This window comes from Lepus europaeus, chromosome 1 (assembly GCF_033115175.1).
Source record: "Lepus europaeus isolate LE1 chromosome 1, mLepTim1.pri, whole genome shotgun sequence".
Lineage (NCBI taxonomy): Eukaryota > Metazoa > Chordata > Mammalia > Lagomorpha > Leporidae > Lepus > Lepus europaeus.
Genome location: NC_084827.1, coordinates 74,702,220 through 74,729,752, shown reverse-complemented (window position 1 = coordinate 74,729,752; position 27,533 = coordinate 74,702,220). Strand labels below are relative to the sequence as shown.

Here is a 27,533-nt window from a genome sequence, read left to right as displayed (position 1 = left end):
GCCTTGCTCCGGGTGGTGTTCTGAGAAAGTTCCACAGGGTGCCTGAGACTGGGCCTGCCTGTCTGTTATCGGTTCTGGTGTGATATTTAAAGATTGCACCCATTCATGATCATCCCATCACTACTCTGGAGCAAAGATGGAAGGTGCCTTTGTTTTTTAAGCCCTCAGAGTTACGACAGATGAACCTGGGAACTTTGAGGCTCATCCATCAGGTGAAGGCAGGAGGCCTTCTAGTCAGCTGGTGGCCCACGGGGCCAGGCAAATGCTGCCAGGTCATAATCAATGGTTTTTCAATTTCAGGTCATCAGATTCGCTTGCTAGAAGTTTCTAGCAGCCAGCAAGCCATAGCCAGGCCTCCAACCCCTGACTTGTAGTTGTTCAAAGTGAGCATTTATCTATAGTCCTTCATTTAATCACAAACTCTCTTGACTGTAGAAGCCAGCCTAAGACAAAAGTAGGGGATGCCAGCAGGTTTGCAGCAGCCTGGGAATGTGTGCCTGGGTGAAGGGTCTGGCCTTCCTCCGGCTTATCCTGCTGGAATATGGGCCCTGGGTTGTCAGGTCCCACAGGTTTCCAGGAAAGAGTGGACACCTGTGTTTAATGTGAAATAGAAATAGAAAGAGCAGGTGGCATTGCTTCTTTCCCTTACCACACCAGGGCTCTGTGAGTGAAGAGATCTTGCTGAGGCCATCAGCTGGCTGGTGACAGCACCTGGATTAGAACCCTTGCCGCCTCTCCAGGGCTGACCTGACTCCTGGCACAGTTGGGGGATGGGTGGATCTGGGTTCTTATTTGTGGTGCACAGGGGAATTTGAGGATGAGACCTAGATAAAGGTTAGCAGAGAAATAACATGTATTAACAAAGTCAAAGTATAGTAGGATTTGTGTACAGAGACAAGACACCAAGGTCTTTTAACAGGAAGTAGTCTTCTTTATTTAACACGAGCATAAAACCCAGATGGAACTTCTTATCCAAAAGCCCGAGTCCCAAACAAACGGGAGTATTTCCTGTATATAAGAGGTTTTATCCTCTTTGTCTCCCTTGTATGGCTACACGCATACATTTGATTGGATGTTATAATGTTACATGGTGGCCACAGAAACTGATACAATGGCCATGTGCACATAGCTATTGATGATGTTTTTTCCGCACACATACTGAGTCATGCTGTCTGGCCGGTTAACTCCATGGTTCTGTACTAGCAAGCAGAACCTGAAATGGTTACCTAGAAGCAGACAATAACTGTGATTGGAACGTTCTCGGGCAAGCAGATAACAACTGACTTTCATTCCCAGGGCACATGCCTCCCTTTTTCTTCTTCTGACCTTGGGAAGGGCTCTACCACAACTTTAATCATGTCAGTTAGAAGCAAGTTTAACTAAAAGACAAAAAAAAAAGCACAAAAGTACACACTCACCAGAGAGTATAGGCAAGCTTTACAGTGAGCTGTGCCCCACAAGGTTGGGGGTGATCCGGAGATACATGGGGTGTTACTTTGGGTAGGGTTTTCCAGGAAAGGGTAGAGAATTCCAGAAATCCTGCAACTGCCCGTTTCCTAGACTTTTTAGGAAGTCTTGGAAGTGTCATGTGTCAGGTGCATGATGGGAGTAGGAGTGTCAACCATGGTAATCCTATTGCAATTGCAGGATACTTAGCTACAGGTCATCATGGGAACGTGGTCAGCAGAACCATGTTGGGTATTTTTGGCTGTTGCTGGTTTTGGAGAGCAGCTTTTCACAGGGGTGATTTTGGATTGAAGGCCACAGGAGGAGTTGTAGAGGCAGCCCTGGGGGAAGGTGTGGTGGCAAATTTCATCTGACTTTTTTTCTGATTCCTGTCTCCTTATCTATAACAGCACTATGGGCCTCCCAGCCCTGCCGTCCATTGGCGTTCTGCCTCTGGCCCTCCTGTCTTCTGCTCATACTCCTGACCCTGGCCTTTCTGGCTACACCTGCCACCTGCTCCTCTTATCACGTGGGCTGTCAGGCTGAGCCCCCACTACCTTGCCTCCTGAAAAACTCACAAGCAGGCAGACCATGAAGCACCAGAAGATGCAATGGGACAAGTATTGAACGAGGAGGATCGTAGGGTGTGTGGACTCGCATAGAGGACTGGCCTTAGCAAGGCTGTGGAGCATGGAGTGGGGGGGGGGGGGGGGGGGGATGTGGGCCGCCCATCCTGGGTGTGATTCTTCTCTTCTCCGCCCCTTCTAACCCGCCTGCCTGTGGGCCAGGCACACACCCATCCTGACACTTGGTCCCTTTGTTGGTAACTTGGAGACAGTGCTGAAGTCGGAGGCTTTGATCCTGGTCACGTGGGTAGCGCACTGACAACCAGTGACGCTGCCTTGGAAAACAGCACTTCTGTGGGGAGCTGCTGTTTTTACAGTTCTGCCTTGCGAGGTTTCTGAAGTGCTTATCAGAGTCGTTTGGGTCTGGGCTCCACAGCCCCTTCTCCAGGCTTCCTGGTCTTCCTCTGGCTGTGGGTGCTCCGATGTTTGACCGTGGGGTGCCCCTGGCCTCTCGGGTCCTGCCCGGCTTCTCTGGAGGAGGCCGGCGCTGCTCTCCCTTGGGCTTCTGGTGGCTGTACCTATCCGTGGGCTGCTGTCTCCAGCACTGAACGCATCTAGAGAAAGCTGACCTCATGCTGTGACCTCAGCGAGTCACACGTGCTCTGAGAGCAGTGTCCACATTTGCGAAATGGGCCACAGCCGTTACTGCACAACAGAGCTCGTGAGACACAGCAGCAGGGTGACTGTGGAAGTGCTGTGTGTATGGTGGAACTGCTTCACAGTTCTACACAGGAAGCGGGTCACATGGCCTCTGATTCGCAGCTCTCACAAGTCCCGGCGTGGCCCTTGGGCTTTCTGTGTCCTGATCAGTCACCAGCTCATTCCCTGCTTCTGCCATCAGTCGCCCAATATGACTGGTTTGCCTTGAGATCTCACTCAGGCTGGGTCTGGGCCCCACGTGTGGCAATAATACTGATTCCAGTGATGATTACCATGGTAACTGGTCACACCTGGCAGTAAATACTGTTTGGCCATGGGCTGCACTGGTAACACTGGCTCCCGTCTGGGTGTCTGCATGCCTATGGAGGCTCTGTTGGGGCACTAGATATGCAGAGTGAAATGGCAATAACAGCTGGAGGGTTTCTTTTTCTTTTTTTAAAAAAATTTATTTGACAGAGTTATAGACAGTGAGAGAGACAGAGAGAAAAGTCTTCCTTCCGTTGGTTCACCCCCCAAATGGCCGCCACGACTGGCGCGCTGCACCGACCTGAAGCCAGGAGTCAGGTGCTTCCTCCTGGTCTCCCATGTGGGTACAGGCACCCAAGCACTTGGGCCATCCTCCACTGCTCTCCCAGGCCACAGCAGAGAGTCGGACTAGAACCTGGCGCCCATATGGGATGCCGTCTCCGCAGGCAGAGGATTAACCAAGTGAGCCATGGCGCCGGCACCACAGCTGGAGGTTTTCATTGCTCTGCAAAGCCTTTTGCTTCTCACAGGACTTGGCTTTTGCTCCCAGGGAGCTCCCACTTGAGAAGGGGTCCACCTGCTGGTACCCTGGGTACGTGGTGATGAGGGCTATGATAGAGGCCATCATGGCAAACTCCCACAGGGCTTTGCTCTCCAGTCTCCAGTCTGGGGTGGGGCTGAAGAACCAGCCAGAGCCACAGGTGCCCTCTGGTTGTGGCCAACCTCTGTTCTTGCTCATATCTTTGTTTGCTGTTTACACTGGGGTCTCTGAGTAGAAGGGAGGAAGGCTGGAGGGAGAGACAAGCTAAGGGAGAGGAGGCGAAAGGGGGGAAGGAAAAACAGTCAGCAGCAGTTGCTTAGCAAGGTTCTACTTTGTTATCGTTGCAAGCAAGGTTGCCTGTAAGCCTCCCCTTGTCTGTCTCACCTCTGAAGTTTGGCGTTAAATTCTCTCCCAGTCACCAGAAGGAAGCTGCTCCACTCCAGCCAGACCACGGAGCCCCTGTGGGTTTCTGATTGTCCTGCAAATGTCCGGTCAGCAGCTTTGTTTCCATTCCTGGCCCTGTAGACTGGGAGGGTGGTTTCCAGGGGGAAAACCTTTTCTTTGCTTGGTGCACTTGTTCACCAAGTATTGCTGAATGTGTGCCGCGCTCCAACACTACCCTGGCTCTGCAGACTGGGGCTTCCACACAGTTCCTGCAGGAGCCTCCGGTGAGACACCACTCTCCTGAGCAAAGCTGCAAATAAACCCCGGGGAGAGGGAATTTCAGGTTTGCAAGTCCCCAGCCGGGAATGTGGCCCGGTGATCTTACCGGTGGAAATAGCTGTGGTTCTCAGCTTCGTAGGCTTGTATGTTTGCAGAGTGTTTCATGTGCGGCCTCTAGCTTGGGTTAGAGGAGCTACTTCTATGAGGGTACTTCAGGAAAGTTCACGGGGCCAGCGCCGTGGCTTAACAGGCTAATCCCCTGCCTTGCGGCGCTGGCACACCAGGTTCTAGTCCCGGATGGGGCACCGGATTCCATCCCGGTTGCCCCTCTTCCAGGCCAGCTCTCTGCCATGGCCCAGGAAGGCAGTGGAGGATGGCCCAAGTCCTTGGGCTCTGCACCCACATGGGAGACCAGGAAAAGCACCTGGCTCCTGGCTTCGGATCAGCGTGATGCGCCGGCCAGAGTGGCCATTGGAGGGTGAACCAACGGCAAAAAGGAAGACCTTTCTCTCTGTCTCTCTTTCTCACTATCCACTCTGCCTGTCAAAAAAAAAAAAAAGAAGAAGAAGGTTCACAGAAAGTGGAATTACATGATAAGTTTGTTTTGGTGCAAAAACCTTTTGAAATTTGTGACTTATTTTCACAATGCATATTTTCCATGAACTTTTTAAAGATCCCTTGTATGCATGAATTTCCCAGTTTTTTAAGAAAAATTCTTTGAAAAGTGGAGTTAGAGAGCGAGAAATAGAGAAAGATATCTTCCATCTACTGATTCATTCCCCCGAATAGCCACAATGGCCAGAGCTGGGCCAGGCTGAAGCCAGGAGTCCAGGAGCCGCTTCTAGGTCTCCTGGGTGGCTGCGTAGTCCCAAACACTTGGGCCATCCTCTGCTGCTTTCCCAGGCCATTAGCAGGGAGCTAGATTGGAAATGGAGCAGCCGGGATATGAACCAGCACCCATATGGGTTGGTGGCATTGCAGGCAGCGGCTTAACCTGTTATGCTATGACACCAGCCCCCGAATTTCAAAATTTTTGTACCAAAATAAACTTTCTATTTCCATTTTCCATGAACTTCTTAAAGTACCTTGTATGTTCTTGAGCCATTTAGGATGTTGTTTTCATGAATCTTTGCCTGCTACGAGGCAGGAGGAATAGGGCCAGCATGGCCTGCCACCTGCCTGCGTGCCCATTCTTCGTGCAAAGTTGGGTTCTTCCCGTCCTCTCAGCCCTGATCCTGTTCAGGGCTTTCCATGCCTCCAGGTGACCTGAGCTCTTGCCCGGAAGCCTGGCTTCTGTACACATCCCTGCTCCTCCTGGTGTCTTCACTCACTCGCGCCCACCACTCCCACCCCAGGCACAGACACTCGAGCCCCTGCCACCCCATCGTAACCATCTGGAAGCGCCCTCTCTAAAGACACTTAGCCTTTCTTTTGCATTCTTGTTGTCATCTCAACATCAAACCCTGCCTCCATTCAGCACACCTCTGGCAGTAGATTCTTCCTGGCATCCCCTGGAGGTAGGAAAACAAGTGTGGGAACAGTAGTCAAGGTTGGAAGCAAGGTGAGGGGTCTCACAGAATTGCCACCCACCCGGGCCACCTGTCAGTGTTAAGCCAGTGGCACAGAGCAAGTTTCCAAAGGCTCCCTCTGTACGCAGCGGGCACTCTGAGGTAGGCTTTAATAAGGCGCTAAAACCAGGGTTCAAATCACAGCTCTGCGGCTCCTAACTGGGGGACCTGGAGCAGGCAGTGTAACCTTTCCCTGCCTCAGTTTCTTTGTTTACCAGATGGAGATAGATAATGCAGGTGATATGCTTAGCACATGAGTGTTGAATGAGTGCTGGCTGATAATGGAAGAGACAAGAGGTGTGGAAGCAAGTTGGAGACCTGCAGCGCCTTCCGTTCTGGAAGATGAAGTTGTATTGAACTGTCCAGGGGCTGGATGTTCTCCCTTTTACTGTCTTTAAGAAAAAAAATTTACTTATTTATTTGAAAGGCAGAGTTGGAGAGAGACAGACATACATAGAAAAAGAGGCCTTATTCCATTGCTTCGCTGTCCAAATGGCTAATATAGCCAGTGCTAGGCCAGGCCAAAACCAGGAGCCTGGGATTCCATCTGGTTCTCCCTTGTGGGTAGCAGCAGCCCAAACACTTGGGCCATCTTCTGCTGCTTTCTTGCATGCATTAGCAGGGAGCTGGGTTGGAAGTGGAGCAGCTGGGACATGAACTGGTGTCCATATGGGATGCCATTGTCACAGGTGGCAGCCTAATCTACTACACCACAGAGCTGGCCCCCATGACTAATATTTAAAAAAAAAAAAAAACATCATATGTGATCAAGGTCCTCAGTGTCCTCCTACCTCTGTCTCCATAGCACTACACAAACAAAAGTAGAAACCAGTGCCAGATGGTCAGTAGCGTCCCATCCTTCTTAGAATTAATCCGTTACCATAGAAGATTGACTTCTTCATTCATCCTAGGGTCAAGAACCCACAGCTTCTAAACGGAAGAAAGCTGAGCACTGACAAAGGTGGATAAAGATTGGCTGGGTAAATTTAAGGAGAATGGAAAGTTCCAGAAATAGGCTTACATAGGTCAGTGGGTTTTTGACAAGGTCCCCGGGCATTCCAGTGGGGAAAACAAAAGTCTTTGCACATAGTTGTGGATCAACTGGATAGCCTAATGGACAAAAATGGATGTCAGTCCTTAAGCAAAAATTACCTCAAAACAGATCATAAGCCTTTATGTAAAACTTGAAACCAAAACTTTTAGAAGAAAACAAAGGAGAAAATTGTCAGGACTTTGGGCTAGGAAAAGGTTTCTTAGATTCAGTATGAAAATGTGCACTGTAGACCAGAGCACTGACCACTGGACTTCATCAAAATCAAAACTCTTTGCTGTTCCAGCACAAAATTACACTACAAAATTACAAAACGACAAGGTAGCCCAGCGACACGGGTATTAGACAGATGTCTCGTATCTAGAATGTGTACCAAACAGCTTAAGAGGAAAACAACCAGTGAGAATTGGCAAAAGATTTGTACACACAGTTCGCCAGAAAAGATAAGCGAATTGCCAACAAGCCCATGAAAAGATTGCCAATGTTGTCAGTCATCAGAGAATTGCAAATTGAAAGCTCTGTGCAAGCACTGGAATGGACTGTGAGGGCACCTGGAGCACCTGCATCCTGCATCGGTGTGCCTGGGATGGAGTCCTGGCTCTGCCCCCTGTTTTGCCCTCCTGCTAAATATACCCTGGAAGGCAGTGGCTAACAGTTCAAATAACTGAGTCCCTGCCACCCATGTGGGAGACCCAGATTCGGTTCCTAGTTTTGGCCTGGCCCAGCCCCTGGTTGTTGTGGGCATTTGAATGGTGAACCAGCAGATTTCTCTCTCTCTCTCTCTCTCTCTCTCTCTCTCTCTCTCTCTCTGCCTTTAATTTTAAAGAAAGTCTAATATTTTAAAAATTGCAATAACCTACAAAGATCAAAAATGTGTGGAGCAGCTACCACTCTCATATGCTGATGGGGAGAGAGTAAAATGGTACGGTGATGTCAGAGAAGTAATTCAGAGGGTCCTTAAAAAGTCAAACATCTGTTTACTGTATGACCTCACCCCCCACCCTCAGGGAAATACCCAAGGGGAAATGAAAATACAAGGCTGCAAAAGAAATGTCTGTTGCGGTTTTAGTTCTGATATTAAAAATTGGGAACAGTCTAAGAGTATTTCAGCAGGTGAATGGATAAACATATTACAGTGTTTTAATACAGTGGGATACCACACAGCAATTCAAAGGCACTATTGGGGGGCCATCATCATGGCATAGTGGGTAAAGCCACCGTCTGCAGTGCTAGCATCCCACATGGGCACTGGTTCGAGTCCCGGCTGCTCCACTTCTGATCCAGCTCTCTGCTATGGCCGTTGTGGCCATTTGGGGAGTGAACCAGCAGGTGGAAGACTCTCTGTCTGCTTCTGCCTCTCTGTAACTCTTTCAAATAAATTAATCTTTTTTTTTTAAAGCACTATGGGCCACACAACACATAACAATATTAGAATGATTCAGGTGGGAACCAGAAGCAAGCCAAAAGAAGTCTAACCTGTGTGGCTCCATGTCTATAATTTCCCTGCATACTGGTCCAAAGTGACAGAGAGGAGATAGCAGTTACCTGAGGATGAGAGAGAGAGAGAGAGAGAACATGTGTGTGTATGTGTGTGTGTATGTGAAAGAATCATGAGAGAACTTCGGGGAATAATAGAGATATGTTCCTACTTTTGGTGATGGCTTCACATGTATACAACACACATCAAAGTTGGTCGGAGTGTGCATCCAGGGGCTGTGCCTGGCCACAGATGACCTCGCATTGCTCAGGAGGGAATCCCGTCCAGAGACATATAGGACACATATTTTAAATTGCTATGGAGTGAGCTTTTTATTTTCCCTAGGATGGCCCATGCCTTTAGTGCCCGGGGTGTTGACAGCACTGTTAGAAGCCACACAGTAAGTGGACAGTAGGAGAAGAGAGTGGGCATGCTAAGAGGGGAACGTGTAAGTAGCAGGCTAATTATGACAGCTGTCCCCAGAGGCTGGCGTTAACAGGAGCTTTTGCGGATCAGCCTAACTGATCTTGCCAGAAGCACCCACGAAGGGCGCTAATCCCCTTAAGCCTCTGGGCCAGGGGAACTTGATCCTTCTGGTCTTTGGCGTGCAGTGTGCCTTCCTTGTTAGCGCCAATGTTACCTAGGAAATGACCGCACGGTGGCTCCGGTTGGTTCTCTGGGCCTCGCTCTGGAAGCCGTGGGTTTTAATGAGAATATGCCATGTTGCTGTTTTCCTGTATATTATGCCTGTTTGTGTTTTCCAACCTCAGAAAAGGAGGCTCTTTTGGCTTATTGAAGGAGGCATTTAATACAAGGAGACAAGGGCTCAAGTGAAGAAATAAAATGCCCCCCTTATAGACCACACTGTATCAGTGTTAGAGACAGCTGGTAAAGGCAGAGCCGTCTCTGCACACCTGGTTGAAGGCCCTTTGCTGGCCCGTGGTTTGCCTCCTGATGTCCCTCAGATATTGCAGTGAGGAATTCTGCCCTCATGACAATCTCATAGAACTGGCTCGGTTTCCTTGATGGAGACCCACTCAGTCTCCCAGAACATTCTGACTGCACTCCGCATCTGAAATTCCCCATGTTCTCTTGAATGGGAGTGATCCCTGGCCCGCCTACCATCTTCCCGGTGGCCTGGGGGCATCTGACTCGCCTGGTTCCATGGAGACTTCTCTTGGGGTGTGCTGGGTCAGGGTGATGAAATGGACATGAGAGAGGGAGGGATGGAGAGAGGGAGGTAGGCAGGAGGACCGCCTGCAGCCCGCTCTGGAGGCATCTGTGTAGGATGCTCATCGCAGATGGGGGTTGGTGTATCAAGGTGGGGCACTTGCTATTCAAATACCTTTGTGCTTAACCTTGGGAAGTTCATCTCATCTCTTAGGACTTGTTTTTCTATCTGGAATGTGAGAACAAACCAACTTAGCACTTCTTTCTCTCTGCGAGACTGGGAGAGCAGTTTCTTGTCTTTTGAAGAATTTATTTTTCAAAAAGTGTTTGCTTAACAGCTTCAGGTAACTATTGCTTTCATTCACTTCTCTAAGTATAAGACAAACAACACAATCATTACCTCTCTCTCTCTTTCTCTCTCTCTCTCTCTCAGGTTGTTGTCTGCTACTGGAGAGAATCACGCTGAGTGTTCCGTTCCCCAAGCTCTGTGTTGATTGGGTGCACATGGTGCATCCGAGGGCAGGGAGTGCTCCCAGCAGCTGGAGGTGCTTCCTCTCCCTGCTTATGCTGTCCTCCAGTCGCTGGGCAGTGCCACTCCTTGGCAGTGTTGTGCCCCTGGCTAGACATTGAGACCCTGCAATGCACTTGATCTTGGCCAAAATGCCAAGAAGTGGTCAGACCCTGCAATGAAGGCACCAGTGTAGTTAGGGAAGCATTTGCTACTTTCCAGGGAGGAGTTTTGGGAAACTGGGCAACTATTCTTAACCCTTCAATATTCCTGTTATAGTGGGCTTTCTGATCCTCCCAGTGCCCTAGCAGAGTTGAGAAAGTCTGAGACCAAGGGAGACTGAATCCAGGCTCTTTTCCCTCGGGAACTTGCCCTCAGCTGTGCCGGGAGGGTCCCCAGAATGACTTTCTTCCTCTCTGCGTGGTCGGCTGTTGTGCAGAGGGCAGGTTTGTGCACAGGGGGCTGTGAAGAACCCTGGCCCTTGCTTTGCCTCCCTCCTGCTGTAGGGGGGAGAGCACTGCCCCAGGTCCAGGGCGCTAGCCGTCTATCTGACGTCTCCCCTCCATCTGGAATTCCCTAAACCCCACCCAGCCCCAGCTGAGGTGTCTGTCTCTTCTGTGCTCTGTGATGGCTCACGGCGCTTGCTCTAAGGGTCTTTGCATCTGGCAGTATAATTTTTGTTGCTTATCTCTTTGTGGAAACTCAAAGGCCCTGGCAAGTGATGGGAACTCATACATGTTTGTTGAACGAATGAACGCATGCATGCACGAGGCCATTGTCTGTACCAGGCAGTAGGCTAGCACCACACTTAGGAAAGGGGTATGACCAAAGGGAGCTTATCTCTGAGGGAATCCATAGAGGCAGCCTGGGACCTGGCCGGGGCCATTTTTATATCTCTGAGAGAGGGAGGGAGGGAGAACACTGACAGAGCTTGTCCCAGGCTCCCCCTGCACATTCATATAGTTGTGACTGCTTTTCTCCCGTGTGCTGGGTGGGGATGTGTGCAGGTGAGGCAGCCCATATGCACAGGGAGCTTTGTGGGGAAAGTGTATAATGGAAAAAAAAAACAAAACTGTATATGAGTTTAAAACACTTTTTGCACCCAAATAAACTTACAATTTCCATTTTCCATGAATTCTAGAAGCATCCTTGTATATGTGGCTTTTTAAAAAGATTTATTTATTTACTTGAGCAGCAGAGTTACAGAGAGAGGGAGAGACAGAGGTCTTCCATTGGCTGGTTAACTTGCTGTAGCTGGAGCTGGGCCTATCCGAAGCCAGGAGCCAGAACCTTCCTCTGGGTCTCCCATGCGGGTCCAGGGGCCCAAGGACTTGGGTCATCCTCCAGTGTCTTCCCAGGCCATCAGCAGAGAGCTGGATAAAAAGAGGAGCAGCCAGGATACGAATCAGTGCCCATATAGGATGCTGGTATTGCAAGTGGAAGCTTAGCCCACTATGCCACAGCTCCGGCCCTTGTATGGCTTCTTTCAGCATCACCCTGAATATGTTATTTTTTTAAAAGCTCTATTTATTTATTTGAAAGGAGGAGTTACAGAGAGGCAGAAAGAGAGAAAGAGACAGAACGAGAGAGAGAGGTCTTCCATCTGCTGGTTTACTCCCCAGTTGTCCACAATGGCCGGAGCTGTGCCGATATGAAGCCATGAGCCAGGAGCTTCTTCTGGGTCTCCCACATGGGTGCAGGGGCCCAGGGATTTGGACTATCTTCTACTGCCTTCCCAGGCCATAGCAGAGAGCTGGATCACAAGTGGAGCAGCCGGGACTTGAACCAGCGCCCATATGGGATGCCAGCACTGCAGGCTGCCATTTTACCCACTACACCTCAGCACCAGCCCCGACTATAACTTTTGAACATGGTCTTCTCCTCACCCACTACTTTTTCCAAGTGCTGTTTTTCTATTTGTTTTGGTCCATCTTTCAGATAGCTTCCCCAGTATCTGGTTATTATTGGCTGTCTGGTTCTAGTTAGGAACATGTACGGAATATATAGAGCCATGTGTTGGCTCACAACAGGGATCCTCCTGAGAAATGTCTCACTGGGCAGCTTGGTCCTCATGCAGACGTCAGAGGGGACACCTACGTGTCCTGAGATGGCTCTGAGGTCAGTAGGAGCTACAGTCTCACAGAGCCACTTTGCCATGTGCATCTGCCACTGGTGGGAACACCGTAACCTAGTGTGTGAGTGTCTGACGTAAACGTGGTGCTCGTTCCGCGTGGGCTTCATGCTAGGGCTGGGGTCTTTAACCTGCCACGGGGGTCCATAGATGGACTTCAGGAATCCAGGAACTCAGACTGGAAAAATGTGCCTGCATTTTCTTTCAGCATCGACTTGAAATGTAGCATTTCATAAATTTGGACAGTAAACCACATTTGTCAAATGAGACTGCTTGTGACATTGTCACCAATAAAAACCAGGCATTTTTACCTGAGGTTGGTTTTGGCATATCTCAACATTGTGTGTGCTTTATGACTTCAAATTACTATTTAGATGTGCTCTTAGGTGTTGCTATTTAATGCCTTCATTTAGAAGTACTTTTATCACTATAGCTTAATTTTGAATATTTTACTATGTGTTAATGTAATTTGCTCCTTTTGTAAGTCTATTTCATGCACGTGGAATCTTTTTCTCTGTTCTCCTGCTCGAGGGTACTTTCCAGGCAGTAGGGGAACCCTAGTAACCGCTTCCTCGTCTCCGGGTCATCTCCCTGCCCTGGCTGCCTCTGGTGTGTCCACTGCAGACCCTTGATTTTGCTGCCTGTGACACGAGTGCTTTCTCCCCTGCTGGGATCAGCAGCCAGCGCCTTCTGAGCAATCCTGGAACAGGTCTGAGCTTAAGGACCTCGTCACGGAATGCGCCGTGTGCTTTGGGTCCCGCCTCTCTCACCCCGTCCCTGGGATGCCTGGTGGCATCAAGACCTGAGCATTGGCGGAGGATCATGGAGGTGAGAGTTGCTGAGACATCTCACCGCTCTGCCGAGGTGGCCGCCATGCGTCCGTCTCGTCCCCAGGCTCACGGTTTGGCGACTATCACCCCGCTCTGGTTTCTTTCTCCTTCTGGTTTCATGCCTTCAGACACCTTGCGCTGCCATGTAGTGGGCTCCCGAGCATTGAAGATGTGTTCATTCTGCTCACTTGAGCTGGAATCCCTTCTGAATGTTAAGACACTTTCCAATGTGGAAAGCGAATGCTCGCAGCTTTGTGAATTATTTGTCCTTTGCATTTTATTTGACGAAAACTGAAAATCAGGGCCATGAGGCAGTGTTAGCCAAAGAGCACGCTTTATCTTTTGAGGAGTGAATGGCAGTGGGTTTCAGGTTGGAGAGATCCTGCATGCCTGCGGGATCCCTGTGGAGTTGCGTGGCCCGGTCCTGGCAGGGGGCTCCTTAACCTCTCTGTTCAGGGTTAGGAGAGGGTGCTGGAAGAGAGCCTCATTTCTTAGGAGCATTGACAAAGTAGTGCAGGCTTGTACTGTTCCTGTTGATACTCGGTACTATCTCATTTGGAACTTGGATGTTGGGGTGTCCTTCATGCCAACACAGGGAGCAGACTCGAGGTCCCACTTTATCCCCAGAATAGAGCTCTCCAGAGAGGCTGTGCATCCCTGTTAGGAGGCGTTTACTCAAAGGAAGCTGCACTTGGTCCCAGTGTTAGGGCTCCCCAGGGTTGTCATTGCTTTGAAATGCCTGCGGGTGACCAGTGGAGGATGGTAGCTGAGTCCAGCCAAGGTGGCTCCTCTCAGATTCCCTGATGATGCTCAGAGCCTTGGGGGCCTTGGTTTGTGTCAGGAAGTAGCAAGCTGACTGATGCCTCCTGTCACGGAAGCCAGACTGTGTCTTAGAGTGACAGCCGAGCGTCCCCGAGTATCCTCCGTGTCCCTGCCATGACTGTGACATTGCAGCTGGCACAGCTTGCTCCCCCCCTTCTGCCACGTCATAGGACGCTGCCCTCATGGGCTTCCTGGTGCCCGTAGCAGTGGACAGCTCCCTTTCCAACATGTTGCAGGGCCACCAGCTGGGCCTGGCTTCCTGCAAGCCGGCTGCTGGCTACTCACCTGTTTGTCTAAAGATCACACAGGTGCTCCGACATCCAGATGGCCCTGTGCTAACTGTAGAAGTTGTTAAGCACTGGAATGGAAACCTGTGGCCATTTGTCAGTATCGCTTAATAGGCAGGGGAAATGGAGGGCTCCTGCTTGGCGCAATTTCCTCCACCCCTGCCGGCCGAAGGGGAGCTGATGAAAAGGCGGGAGGACAAGGGTGGCTGTTTCCATTTCACCTGGGGCCATAAATCGATATTCATGTATTATTCAGCCAGCGCTGGCATTTCCCTAGGTGATCCTCTGACACACGCCGTGTCACGATGGCTTGGAATTTGTCCTCATTAGAAGGCAAAGGACGCCTTTTTGCAGGCATAAGCAAGCCTCCGTATTCCCCCCTCGCTGTCACACAGCTTAGGAAAAAGGACAGGGCTGGTGTGCGGGGAAGGGGCCCTGTGGAGTCCAGACATGGCCTCTGTGTGGCGTCCGTGGCCACAGGTCACTGTGCCCTGGCATCGCAGCTGCCAGTGTCGCCGCTGAAAAGGAATACGCTTAAAGTAAGAGGTGACAGCTGGCACTGATGAAAAAAATCTCATTTCTACACAGGGTTTCACTGTGAGCGAATGCAATTTGAGAGGAGGCTGTAGGGGACGTGGTGGTGGTGTCAGGGAGGTCAGAGAAAGTCAATGTAACAATGTGAGCAGGGGCGGCAGGCTGGTGACCCACTCGAAATAAAGGCTAGCTGTTATATATGCCCGTGAGAGTCAGGAGATGGAATTGGATTACGGTGCTAATGCACATCACTACTTCTATTCTGACATGCGGGATATCGGATGCAACTGATGGCGGAGACACTGGGGTCTGTTATTAGCCCAGCAAGTTGGAGCAGGTTCAGAGTTAGCCCTGAGACATCTTGACGGCCACGGTCAAGCTCAGGGATTGGACCTGCACTCCTAGAAGCTGATGGAAGAGGCGGGTCCAGTGGCTCCATGGCCACAGCCTGCGTCACCCCAGCATCTGACCTGAAAGTGCAGTTCACGGGGAGGCAGATGGTCTCCTGAGTGAGGGGAGGCTGTTCAACCCCATCAGCTCCTTGTCTTTGTTCACCTGTCTCTTGCATCAACAACCTTTGGGCTCCACGGGGAATCTAATTGTGAATGCCTGGATGCAGCAGGGGGCCATTTAGATGGGCTGACTGGAACCCTTCCGCAGGGAGGGCCAAGAAACACACCTGGGTCTGCCACCCGGCTCACAGGAAACCAGCCAGTTGTCAGGTGGTGGAAGGAAGTATAGGTATTATTTGTCTGAGTTCCTGGTTGGCTGGTGGTGCCTGTGGCCTTCCTTTGATTGGTCGGTGGTGCTGTGCTCTTCAGTCAGTCTGGGGGATACATGCAGGTGGTAGCTGCTGTCAGCCCTGGGCCTAGAGCTCCCCTGCCTGGACCTGGAGGTCCCTAAATGAAACCCCTTGAGACAACACCGGTCATCAGTGTGTTACCCATTAGAGAAGCAAATGACCTTAAGACTCCAGTGATCAAATTCTTGTAGGGCTGGCTGTACCACTGCCTCCATCCAATGAGTGAATTTTCATACTACCAAAAGACACTTTATGCCAACGGCGCTTTATGCTAAGGGAGGGAGGCTGGGAGACTGTGCCTCCTCATGTCTGGCACCTGCATTCCAAGCAGTGTTTGGGGGCTCCATTTCCAGACATGAGCAACTACGGAGATCTGCCCCAATGTGGCCGGATCTCAAACATGTGGTGCTGACAAAGGGACCCAGCCTGGAAAACACATACCGCGTGATTCCATTCTGTGTAAAATTCAAGTATAGGAGAAATTACAGAGACACGAGTCTCAAAGTGGCTGCAAGGGACTGAGAGGGGGACATCCGGGGATTTTCCGTGATAATGGGCATATTCTTTGTTTTGTTTTGGGGGTAGTTATACCACTGATAGAATTTTTCACATTGAATGTCAAAAATATTTATGTTAATTAATCATTTATGTTATTTACATTTATATAATATTTATGTTAATCATTAGTTAATAAATATGTTAATCAATCAGTGGAAAAGTATATGGTAATGTCTGAAAACCCTGGGCACATTTTGGAGGCAGGGCGTTTGTCCACATGATGGACTTCAGCCCTGGGTCCTGTCTCCTATCTGTTACTTTTGTCCATTTGCCAGGTCATGACCTCTAGCTGCTCCTGTCCTGCACGTGTCTGTTCCACTTTCTAGCCACTTAATGCTTTTATCTCGAGTGCAAGGGAAAAACAAACTTGTTTTCAGATCAGCATTATCAGGAAAGCTTCGTGTGACCGTGGAACTGTCCTGCGCCTGCAGTCTCCAAGATGATGGCCCAGAGCCGTGCTGAGCACTTGAACGTGGCTGTTCAAATGAGGAACAACCAAGTTTTCAAGTTTATTAATTTTCAGTGTTAGCATGTGTGTTTGAAACTGATGTGTGCTGGTTAACAAGTTCAGACGAATGGAAGGGATCGTAGTCAGAGACCACCTCACTGAGAAAGTGGGTTCTAAACAGAGGTGGTGGAGACAAGGGAGTGAGCCATGTGGATATGAGGGAACAGTATGTGCAAAGGCCCTGGGGTAGGAACTTGGCATAAGGCATGTTTGAGGAACTTGGAGGAGGCCAGGGTGGCTGGAGCAGAGTGGGAGCCACAGGGTGTTAAGAGGTCAGCTTTATCCAGTTGGTTTGGTTGGATCTGGCTTTTCTGAGGGGAGGTGGAAAAGTCACTGTACTCCAGGTCCTGGGGACCGTCATCCTGTATTCCCCAGATCGTGTCTTGTGCAGTGTAGAGGCCCCACGTTTTCCCAGAGACGAGGCCAGTGAGACCCAGGCATGGCTGACCAAGGTCTCCAGGGCTGGCTTGCAGTATTTAATATCACACATCAGCACAAGACGCCTCACCCAGGTCAGATTTTGCCAGCTCTCCCCAGATTGCACTTGAATCCCCCAAATTAACCCTATGGCTTTCCCCACCTTGCAGTGTGGGCTGAGAGAATTAGACGGGGTGGGCAGTGCCAGGCTGCTGGAGGGTGGCTGGGAGCCCTGGTCTCGGGACACAGCTCAGCACCCATTCTCTGTGACGCTGGGGCAGTCACCCCCCTTCCTCCCCAAGCCCTTCCTGCTGTGTGGTTTCTTCACGGCTTATTGACCTTGCCTGGTGTACTCCGTCCTGGGGCCCTGGATCGTGTGTCTCTGTGGCTTGTGCTCCAAGGCAGGACAGGGCTGGTCTTGGCAGAGACCACAGTTGGGAATGTGGCGCACTTTGCACCCTGGGGGTCCGTCAGGTTCTTGGAACTCCTCTGGAAGCATTTTGCGTCATCGAGTTAGGGTGCTGCTTTTTACACACCGGGACCAGTGGACTTGGAAATGAAAATGCAAATTAGAGTGCAAGTGTTACAAGCTCTTGGAAAGGACAGTCCACTGCGGGGGCTGACCCCGGGCTCGGCTCGTGGCAGCGCAGTGTGGAAGGCGGGGGACGTGTGGAGAGCAGGCTCAGGAGGCGGCCCCCAGGCTGCCTGCCATCGGGGTCTTAGCCCGATCTGGCTGCTGGAACAGAATGTAGTACCCTGAGCCGCGTGAGCGCAGCACCTGCTTGATTCTCCCAGGGGCAGAGGCGGGGAGGCCGGGAGCACGTGGATTCCGTGTCTGGCGAGGGGGCACTTCCTCTTCACACATGGCACCTCCTCCCTGTGTGCCCATGCGGGGAAGGCGCAAGGCAGCTGCGGGGCCTCTCTTACCAGGAACGTGGCTAACACTGTAGGTGAGGCTCCACCTTCACGACCTCATTAGTCCCCGAAGGCCACATCTCCCTTATCATCACGGAAGCCTGAGAGTCTGCCCCACCCAAGTCTCTTGGGCTTTCCCGCAAGTCCAGCCCTGCTCTCCCCCGGGGACCTGCTTCCCTCCAGGGGTCCAGAGATAAAGAGCTGCTGCTCAGCAAGACTGTCCCCGGGGCCTGTTGCTTTCCATCTAAGGTACCACTAGTGGCTTCAGTTTGGTCCTTAGAAAACTGATCAGCTTAGCCTTCTCCCTTCTGCCTCCCCCCCCGCCCCCAGCCTCACCCTGGGGATGATTTTACTGAGCCTGCTGTCCATGTTCACATCCTTACACCAAGGCGATGGTTTCAGGAGCTGGGGGCTTTTTGGGGTGATTAGGTTTTGAGGGCACAGTCCTCATGAATGGGATAGGACCCTCAGAAAGAAGGCCGAGAAGGAGCTGGCACTGGGACATGGTGGGTAAAGCCTCTGTCTGTGACACTGGCATCCTGTGTGGGTGCTGGTTCTTGTCCCGGCTGCTCCCTTTGAATCCAGCTCCCAGCTGATGGCTTGGGGGAACACAGCGGATGATGCGAGTGCCTAGGCCTCCTGCCGCCCACGTGGGAGACTCAGATGAAGCTCCTGGCTTCAGCCTGGGTTAGGACTGGCCTTTGTGGCCATTGGGGGAGTGAACCAGTGAATGGAAGATTGATCTCTGTCTCCTTCTTGCTCTGTGACTCTGCCTTTCAAAAAAATAGTTTTTTAAAAAGATTATTTATTTGAAAGTCAGAGTTACACAGATAAAGAAGGAGAGGCAGAGAGAGAGAGAGGCCTTCCATCCTCTGGTTCGCTTCCCAATTGGCTGCAATGGCTGGAGCTGCACCGATCCAAAGCCAGGAGCTTCTTCCGGGTATCCCACATGGATTCAGGAGCCCAGGGACTTGGGTTATCTTCTACTGCTTTCCCAGGCCATACCAGAGAGCTGGATTGGAAGTGGAGCAGCTGGGACTTGAACTGGCACCCATATGGGATGCCGGCACTGCAGGTGGCAGCTTTACACCCTATGCCATAGTGCCACCCCCCCCTTTTAAAGTGAGCATGGTAGCTTCCTTGCCCCACCCACCTTGGGAGGACACAGCAAGGTGTCATCAGTAGGCCACAAAGCAACCCTCACCGGATGGGGCATCTGCCTACAACTTGACCTTGGGCCCCCGTCCTCCAGAACCAAGAGAAACCAATGTCTGTCATCAGCGAGCTGCAGTCCATGGTATTGTACAGCAGCCTGCGTGCACTAGGCAAGGGTCACAATGACAAATGACCGCACGAATAAACATTCCTGCACCTTCCGTAACACTGCTAGCCAGAAGAGCCTTTGTCTCCTGGGATGCTCACGTCCCTCCCGGGCAGCGCACTGGCTCATCTCAGGGCTGTGTTTGAAGGCAGTGTGCATGGGTACTGGGGCAGGAGAGAAAGGGCCCCTCCTCTCGGGGAGCTCAGAGGCAGCAGGATGATGAAGGGAACAGGGCGAGGGCGTGCCCAGGACCCGGGAGAGCAGGGTCCAGGGCGGGCAAGGAGTAGACACAGTCAGTTCTCAGAGGAGAGGTGCCAGGAAATGCTGAACAAATACTCGAGGTAAGACTAGAAAAAGGAGTGGAAGAGCATCCATAGGCAGTCCATGCCTGGAAGTCGGCCATCCGTGTCCGTGTCCCACCAGCGACCCCTCAGCCTCGGATCTAATCCTCGTCGTGACTGTGGTTAGATGTCTGTCTTCTGCCTCGTGCTGGGACCGTGGGTGTGTTAGGGTAATATGCGGAGGCAGATTGTGTAACTACAAGTCAGTGTCTCTTAGGGATGCCTGAGATAAATTAGCTTTTTTTTTTTTAAAGTTTTATTGAGATGGAATACATAAAACAAAATTGATCCTTTTAAATATACAGTTTGATGGCTTTGGATAAATGTGTATCGTCATGAAACTACCGCCACCATAAAGATGTGGAACATTTCCATCATCCCCAACATCCCCTCATGCCCTTTTGTAATGATTAATTGGCTCTTCCCCCCAGCTGATTTGCTTTCTGGTGCTATAGTTTTCCTTGTCAAGGATGCCCTATAGATGGACTCATACGAGGTTTTTTTAAAAAAATATTTATTTGTTTATTTATAGAGAATGAGAATCTCCTGTCCACTGGCTAACTCCTCAAATGCCCACAACAGCCGGGGCTAGGTCAGGCCAAGGCCAGGAGCCAAGTGGGTGGTGGGAACCCAGGCACTTTGGACCATCATCTGCAGCCTCCCGGATGCATTCGTAGGAAGCCGGGCTAGAAGCAGAGTCGCCAGGACTTGAACTGGCACTCTGATGAGGGATGCTGCTGACCCCAGGGTGGCTTAGCCTGCTGCTCCGTGTTCCCCTCTCTGAAGTGTGTAGTCTCTTGTGTCTCTCTTCTTTCACTTAGCATACTGCTTTGGAAATGCAGGCTTCACGCCAAATGGGTCTGTAGTTCATTCTTTTTCATTACTGAGTAAAACCCAATGTGGTCCATTTACCAATTAGAAGACCTTCAGTTTATTTCATATTATTTATGTTTTCATTTATTTGGAAGGCAAATACAGAGAGAGAGAGAGAGACCTTCTATTCGTTGTGTAATTCCCCAAAAGCTCTCAACACCCAGGTCCGGGCCAAGGTGAAGCCAGAGCTTAGCGTTCAGTGTAGATCTCCCACGTGAGTGGCAGGTACCCCTGTACCTAAGCCATACGCTGCTGCCTCCCAGGGGGTGCATTAGCAAGAAGCTGGGTCAGAAGTGGACCAGGCACTGTGATGGGGAATGCAGGGATCCCAGGCAGCATCTTAACCAGTGCTCCTATTCATTCCAGTTTTGGAATGAAATTAGCAGGTAAGAACATCGGTATGCAAGTCTTTGTTTGGACATATTTTCATTTCTCTTGGATAAATACCAAGAAGTCAGATTACTGAATCTCTGAGTGTATATTTAACTTTGTTAAAGAATGGCCAATATATGTTTGTAAAGATTTATTTATGCATTTGAAAGAGTTGTTTGAAGTCAGAGTTAGAGGGGGAGAGAGAGATTACTCTTCCATCTGCTGGTTCACTCCTCCCATGGCTATAACGGGCTGGGCCAGACAGAAGCTAGAAGCAGGGAGCTAGGAGCTTCCCCCAGGTGTCCCATGTTAGTGCAGGGGCCCAAGCACTTGACCATCTTCTAATGCTTTCCCAGGCGCAGGGAGCTGGATCAGAAGTGGAGCAGCTGGCACTCAAACCAACACCCCTGTGGAATGCAAGCCTGGCAGGTGGCATCCTTATCTGCTATGCCACAATGCTGGCCCCTCAAATTAATTTTTCTGTACAGTGTATATCCATGAATGTTCTTTCCGGGTTTTAATTTTGTCTGTTAATGTGTGAATTATTTTGATGGTTTAGTGAATTTTTCCTAGGGTAAGCCCTTTTAAATTCTGAGTTATTCCCGTTTTTCTTTATTGTTGGACTCATTTTACTAAAACTGTATTAAGGTCTTAGATGTCTGAGTTCCTGAAAGCTGTTGGTCTGTTGTTTTTGGTTGTTGCTGTTTTGTTTGTTTGTTTGTTTCATTTTTTGTTTTTGGTGGTGGTGGTGTTTTTTGTTTTTGTTATTTTTTGTAATGCTTTTTTTTTTTTTGGACAGGCAGAGTTAGACAGTGAGAGAGAGAGAGAGAGAGACAGAGAGAAAGGTCTTCTTTTCTGTTGGCTCACCCCCCAAATGGCCGCTATGGCCTGCTTCGCTGATCCAAAGCCAGGAACCAGGTGCTTCTCCTGGTCTCCCATGCGGATGCAGGGCCCAAGCATTTGGGCCATCTTCCACTGCCTTCTTGGGCCACAGCAGAGAGCTGTACTGGAAGAGGAGCAACCGGGACAGAATCCAGCGCCCCAACGGGGACCAGAACCCCGGGGTGCCGGCACCGCAGGTGGAGGCTTAGCCTAGTGAGCTGCGGCACAGGCCTGTGATGCTTTGGTTTTATTGTCATGGTAATGTTGGCCTCAGAAGTACATTGAAAATGGTTTCTTCTTCATCTTATTTTCTGGAAGAGTTTGAGAACTGATTTTATTTCTTCTTTACATGATTAAATGTATGGTGGAACTAATCAGTAAAGCCATCTGACCTGAAAGATTTTGTGAAGAGGGTTTTTGATTACATTTTAATGTCTTCAACTGATACAGGCCTCTTCAGTTTATTTCTTCCTGAATAGCTTTGATTTGTCTCTCTTTAAGTTGTTGGTGTAAAAGTGGTTCTGTTATTCCTTGTTGTCCTGTTGGATCTGTAATGATGTGCCTTTCTCACTGCCTGATGGTGGTAACTGTGTCCTCTCTCTCTTTTCCAGAAAAGTCCTAGGGATTTATCCAATGTTGCTGATCTTTACAAAGACCAAGTTTTTGCTTCTGATTTCTCTCTGTATTGATTCTTTCTTTTTGATTCCTTTTTTTCTGCTCCTATCTGTATTGCTTTCCTTTGGGATTAATTTTATTTTCTTCTATTCTTTTCCTAAAGGGAAACTTGAAACACTGATGTTAGGCCTTTTAAATATTTCACTATAAATTTCCCTCTAAGCATTTTTTTTTTTTGCTGCACTATTGTTAAGTGCTCTTTTTGCATGTTTTCCACTTCAGAATATTTTATAATTTCCACAGTGATTTCTTTTTTGACTCCCATGCTTTTAAGAAACAGGTTATTCTGTTATTTAATTTCCACAGATTAGGATTTCATCCTGTTACTGGTTTCTAGTTTAATTCCATTGTTGCCAGAGAATATAGTTTGTATGGTTTCAATTTTTTTTTTGATCTCTGTTATACGGCATAGAATGTGGTGTACGGTAATGAAAATTCTATGTGCACTTGAAAACAATGCATCCTACAAGAATAGGGTAGATAGCCCATAAATGTCAGTTCAGGTTGATTGATAGTGTTTTTAAGGGCTTTTATGTGCTCAGGGATTTTCTGCAGACTTATTTTATCAGTAACTCAGAATGAAGTGTTGTAATCTCTACCTTTAATATTGGGTTTTTCTGTTTTCTTTCCAATTCTATCATGACTACTACAGTATGTACTATCACTTTCACATATGTACAGTGAAAGAAACTCATATGTAGGTATGTACTATCACTTTCATACATGTACAGGTATAGATAGCAGTGAGAGAAACTCACATAAGCAGGTGGTTTGGTCAAAGGGAGATAGATAGGTAGATAGAACTTTGCTGAAAAATTGTCAATCTGTCCCCTATATTGGTTGGGCCACTTGGCACGGCCATCACAGCTGTTTGAAAGCCTGTTTTGTTAACATCCTTGTGATACTTTTGGTTAGGTCAAAAATTAGCTCTTAGTGTAGTTTTGTTTTCTTTCTTTTATGAGGGTGTTTGAACATCTTTCCTATGTTTAAAATTTCCTTCACTTTTAACTCTTCTGCCCAAGTCCTCTGTCCATTTCATGTAACTTTGCTGGTCTTTTTCTTAGAGTTCCCTGAGCTCTTTGTGTATTGAGAGGACTGACCCTTTGTGATGTTTTCCCTTTATGTGAATGTGACCTTTCCCTGCATAATGTTTTTTCAAGTTTTATATTGTCAAGTCTGTCAATCTTCAGTGGCTTTAAGATGGCTCTAAAAAGCTTTGACATGGACCTAATGTATGTAGAATTTACCTGTAATGTGCACGCATCCCTGGCTCTGCATGAATGGCTAATTCCTTTCAACCCTTATTTTGTCCTTGTCTTCGTTATTCAGTGAAGGTGCAACTGTGGGGCGTTACAGAGCCCAGTGCTGGGGATCATGGGCAGTGATATCCAGCGAGGACATGGCTGTCCCTGTTTTCAGAGCCCACGCTGTGGAGTAGACAGCTGGGAACAACTCAAGGCCCTGCGCCTTACCGAGTGATTCCCGGGCAAGCCATGGCATCTCCCTGTGTCTGTCGGCTGCTCTGAGATGGGGCTTCTTTCTCAGGTGCGGGAAGGGCCCTGAACAGCCCTCCCCTTCAACAGGTCTCTGACATTCCTTTCCATCTCACCATGCATCCTTTCTTCTAGGAGATAATTCCCTGCATTCCTTGGGCAGGAACGCTCACCGCACGTTGTCCAGGCATCACCGTTACACCTAACGTGGCTATCTCGGGGACTAGCTTAGGAGTGGATACTGTTTTATGGACCTGTTAGCAAAACTTGTTGCCTTCTCTCACACATCAGCAGCTTCTCAGGGCCCACAGGTCTCCCTTGTGGAAGTCAGAACAGAGATTCACGAGGTGGGGTGTGTTTCCCCAGGAAGCGAGGGCGCTGAGACATGAGCAAGGGTCTGCCTGGCACGTGCCTCTGCCTCGGTCGGCCAAGCCTCCCTTGAGCAGTGAGCTGGGAGAGGACTGTCAGAGCCACAGCCTCGCATGTATCTGGAGGAGGGAAGTTGGCACAACCTCTGCTCCGTGGAGCCTGCCTGGGGTGAGCACCGACTTTCTCCACCTCTGGCCAAGAGCTTTGCAATGAGGAGAGATCCAACAGAGCCAGGGAGGCTGTGGCCCTGGGTAAGGGAAGTGAGACTTCAGCTGCGGAATTTGGGACTGTACTGCACTTTACTGAACCGACGGCCTTCGTCTCCCAGGCTGTGCCGGGTCCCTGGGACCATGTTGATGTGGGGTTCCTTAACTGTGCGTCTTAGTTCATTCATAGTTCAGTTATAGATTGGGAGGCTTTTAAATGAAGGAAACTTACTGCTCACGGTTCTGGAGGCTGGGAAGTCCAGGATCAGGTCGCGGGCAGATGCCCTGTTCGTACGTGGCGCTTCCTGCTGCGTCATCGCGGGGAGGAAGTGACCAGTTAGCTCACCGGGCATCTATTGTAAGTGCTCAGCTCTCCTTCGTGAAGGTTCTACCTGCATGACTCCCTTCGCGGCCCCTGCCTCCTCTGACCGTCACACTGGGGATCGGGTGTCAACACTTGAGTGTTGGGGTGACAGCATTCATACTGTCCTGTAATGTGTGCATTATTTTCCCAGGCGCCTTCTCCACCGTTAGGCCTCATCCTTCCACAAAGGGAGCTTGGATTTGGGGGTTCTTAGCTCCCCCCACCCCGTTGTGGGGGGCCCTTGCTCTATAGCTACGTGCACAGGCAGGACTCAGGATTTGCCAAGAGGCCAGGCTTGGCACAGTCCATACTGATAGTTTGAGGAGGTGATGGCTTCTAAAGCAGGTATGCACATGCGATGAGTTTAGATTTGTAGAAGAATCTTGAAGGCAGTGTGGAGAGTACATCCTCCACGTAGCCTGCCCTGAAGTTAACATCCCACGTACCCAGGGGACGTTGGCCTGGTCTTCAAGCTGGCAACACTGTTCACAGAACTATGGGCTCTGTCTGGCTTCCCCAGATTCCTGTTGCTGGTGGAGATTCCTTCTGCCAACAGAGCAAAGAGTTGTGCAGCCCCTGGTTTGGGGCCTTAATCCCCAAAGCTCAGGGATAGGGCTCACTGGTGGGTGCTTGGCACTGGTAGATGTGATTGACATCTGGGAGCTGCATACCTCTGGGCTCCCACGGGGTATGTCCATGGAGGTAGGGCAAAACTACAATGCTAATTCTAATGCTAATGGACCTTGTTGCACTCGTCCTGTAACCTGGACTGTTCTGGTCTGGCTGAGCTCCTATTTTGTCAGGACATTTTAATCACAAGGTAAACTAGGGCTGGTGCTGTGGCGTAGCAGGCTAAGCTTTCACCTGCGGCGCTGGCATCCCGTATGGGTGCTGGTTCGTGTCCCGGCTGCTCCTCTTCCGATCCAGCTCTCTGCTGGGGCCTGGGAAAGTAGTAAAAGATGGCCCAAGTCCTTGGGGCCCTGCACCCGAGTGGGAGACCCAGAAGAAGCTCCTGGCTTTGGATTGGCCCCACTCTGGCTGTTGCAGCCAGCAGATGGAAGACCTTTCTCTCTGTTTCTCCCTCCCACTCTGTCTGCAATTCTACCTCTCAAATAAATAAATCTTTTTTAAAAAATAAATAAATCACAAGTTAAACCACAGAGCGGGTGGTCTTGGGTGGGCCTGGGGGAAGAGCAGGGTCCTTGGTTCCTGCCCTGTAGTCTCCCCCAAGTCGCTCACGTCAGACTTTCTGCCTGCCATTTCCACATGTGGTCTTTTCTGCTGCCAGATCCAGCCCCAGACCTTGGGACACAACTGGTTGTCACGTCTCCCCAGTGCACAGTCTGTGATGGTTTCTTGTCTCTCAAAGCCTTCACTTGTGTGAGGACTGTCTGCCAGGTGTGTGGTAGCCTGTTTGATGTGTTTTCATGATGAAGCTGAGGTTGTGGATTTTGGGGTAGAACACCATGGAGGGAAAGTACCTTTCCTGTCGCAACATGCCATGCCACGTCATGTCATGTCACGTCATGTCATGTCCCACCATGCCATGCAGTGTCATGGAGCACATGGTATCCACATAGCTTATTCATGGTGCTGATGATAATCTTGATTTGTTGGCTAAGGTGCTGCCCGCTGGTGTCTCCACTGTGAGGTTACTCTTGGTCCTTTCCATACCTATTCCTTCCTTCTGAGTCACCAAGGCCAGTGCTCACTCAAGGGCAAAGGGTGGGCTGGGTGATTAAGCCTCCGAGAAGAAGGAGTAGCAAAGAATCGGTGACCATCATCATGAACCCCCCACCATTGCTCAGCCTTTTGGGGAGATGCTGTACAGACATCCCGTGGCCCATGAAGTGAGCTCGAAGTGGCTTTGCTCAGTCTCAGGCCCAGGGAGAGAGGCTGGCTCTCGCCTCCCAGGCTCTGTCACTAGCTTAGTGACTTCATTAAGATGCCCTGCTTAAGGAGCGTTCTGAGCCGCTGCCTGTGTGTGAAGCGGTGACAGCTGTATTTCGCTATTAGAGAACCTGGAGGTGGTGTCTCATGGGACTGACGCATAGGTGCTTCAGCAGAGGAGCGTGGTAGCCCTGGCGCCACCAGGCAGTGCTGCTCTTTGCATATGTGACTCACTGGCTTGCAAAGGGGAGGTAATAACGTATAGGAAGTGCTAAGATCGCGTCAAGAGCGGGCTGTATTTTTAGATGCCGTTTTCTCCACTTGGATGGCTATATTTGAATTCTCAGTTAATTGCCTTGTGTGACTTTAAGGGAAAAAAATAGAGTTTTCGGTAGCTCTGGCCATAACTGACCCTGTGACAAATTGAGCTGGCTCTGTAGTCAAGGGTTCTCAGGCAGGTGGTGCAGCCCCCAAGCCCCCAGTCGACTGCTTTGTGAATTATCTGCTGAAAGCCCTGCCTGGAAGACCCTGTTTTTCACATTCTGACCAACTCTGTTACTGATCGGTGACCGGCACTCACTTAGGCAGAGTAGTGGGAAGGTGCAAGGCAGGAAAAGAAATGCATCCTGAGTTTCTCAGTAAACCTAAACCTGGAGGATCTGTTGTTGACGGTCCTGTCCTCGTTCCAGTGTCATGGGCAACAATATGCTAAGCGGGCGGCACACCCCCACCTGGTGGCAACACACCCAGCTGAAGCTGGGGGACAGCTGGTGCTCAAGGCAAGGGGTCTGCTGCAGCCCGAGGTGACCTGTTGATATCTGAAACTTTCTCTTCCAGGATGACTTCCTGTTCAGTGTCTCCATTTTAAGCGGGATCCTTTGCAGCATCCTGGCCGTGCTGAAGTTTATGCTGGGGAAGGTTCTCACCAGCAGAGCACTCATAACAGATGGTGAGTAAGGCTGTGGTGTGGGGTTGAGCTGCCTGGGT

At 50.0% G+C, this 27,533-nt stretch overlaps 1 protein-coding gene across 6 annotated transcripts in view; it reads left to right on the top strand.

Annotated features, from left to right (window-relative positions):
• Window positions 1-27,533, top strand: part of TMEM163 (transmembrane protein 163) — a 464,757-nt gene that overhangs the window by 425,923 nt on the left and 11,301 nt on the right. For all 6 annotated transcript variants that reach the window (XM_062185937.1, XM_062185921.1, XM_062185905.1 and 3 more), the window contains one exon: window positions 27,384-27,495. In XM_062185937.1, the coding sequence (XP_062041921.1) occupies window positions 27,384-27,495 (112 nt within the window). The remainder of the gene's footprint in view (window positions 1-27,383; window positions 27,496-27,533) is intronic.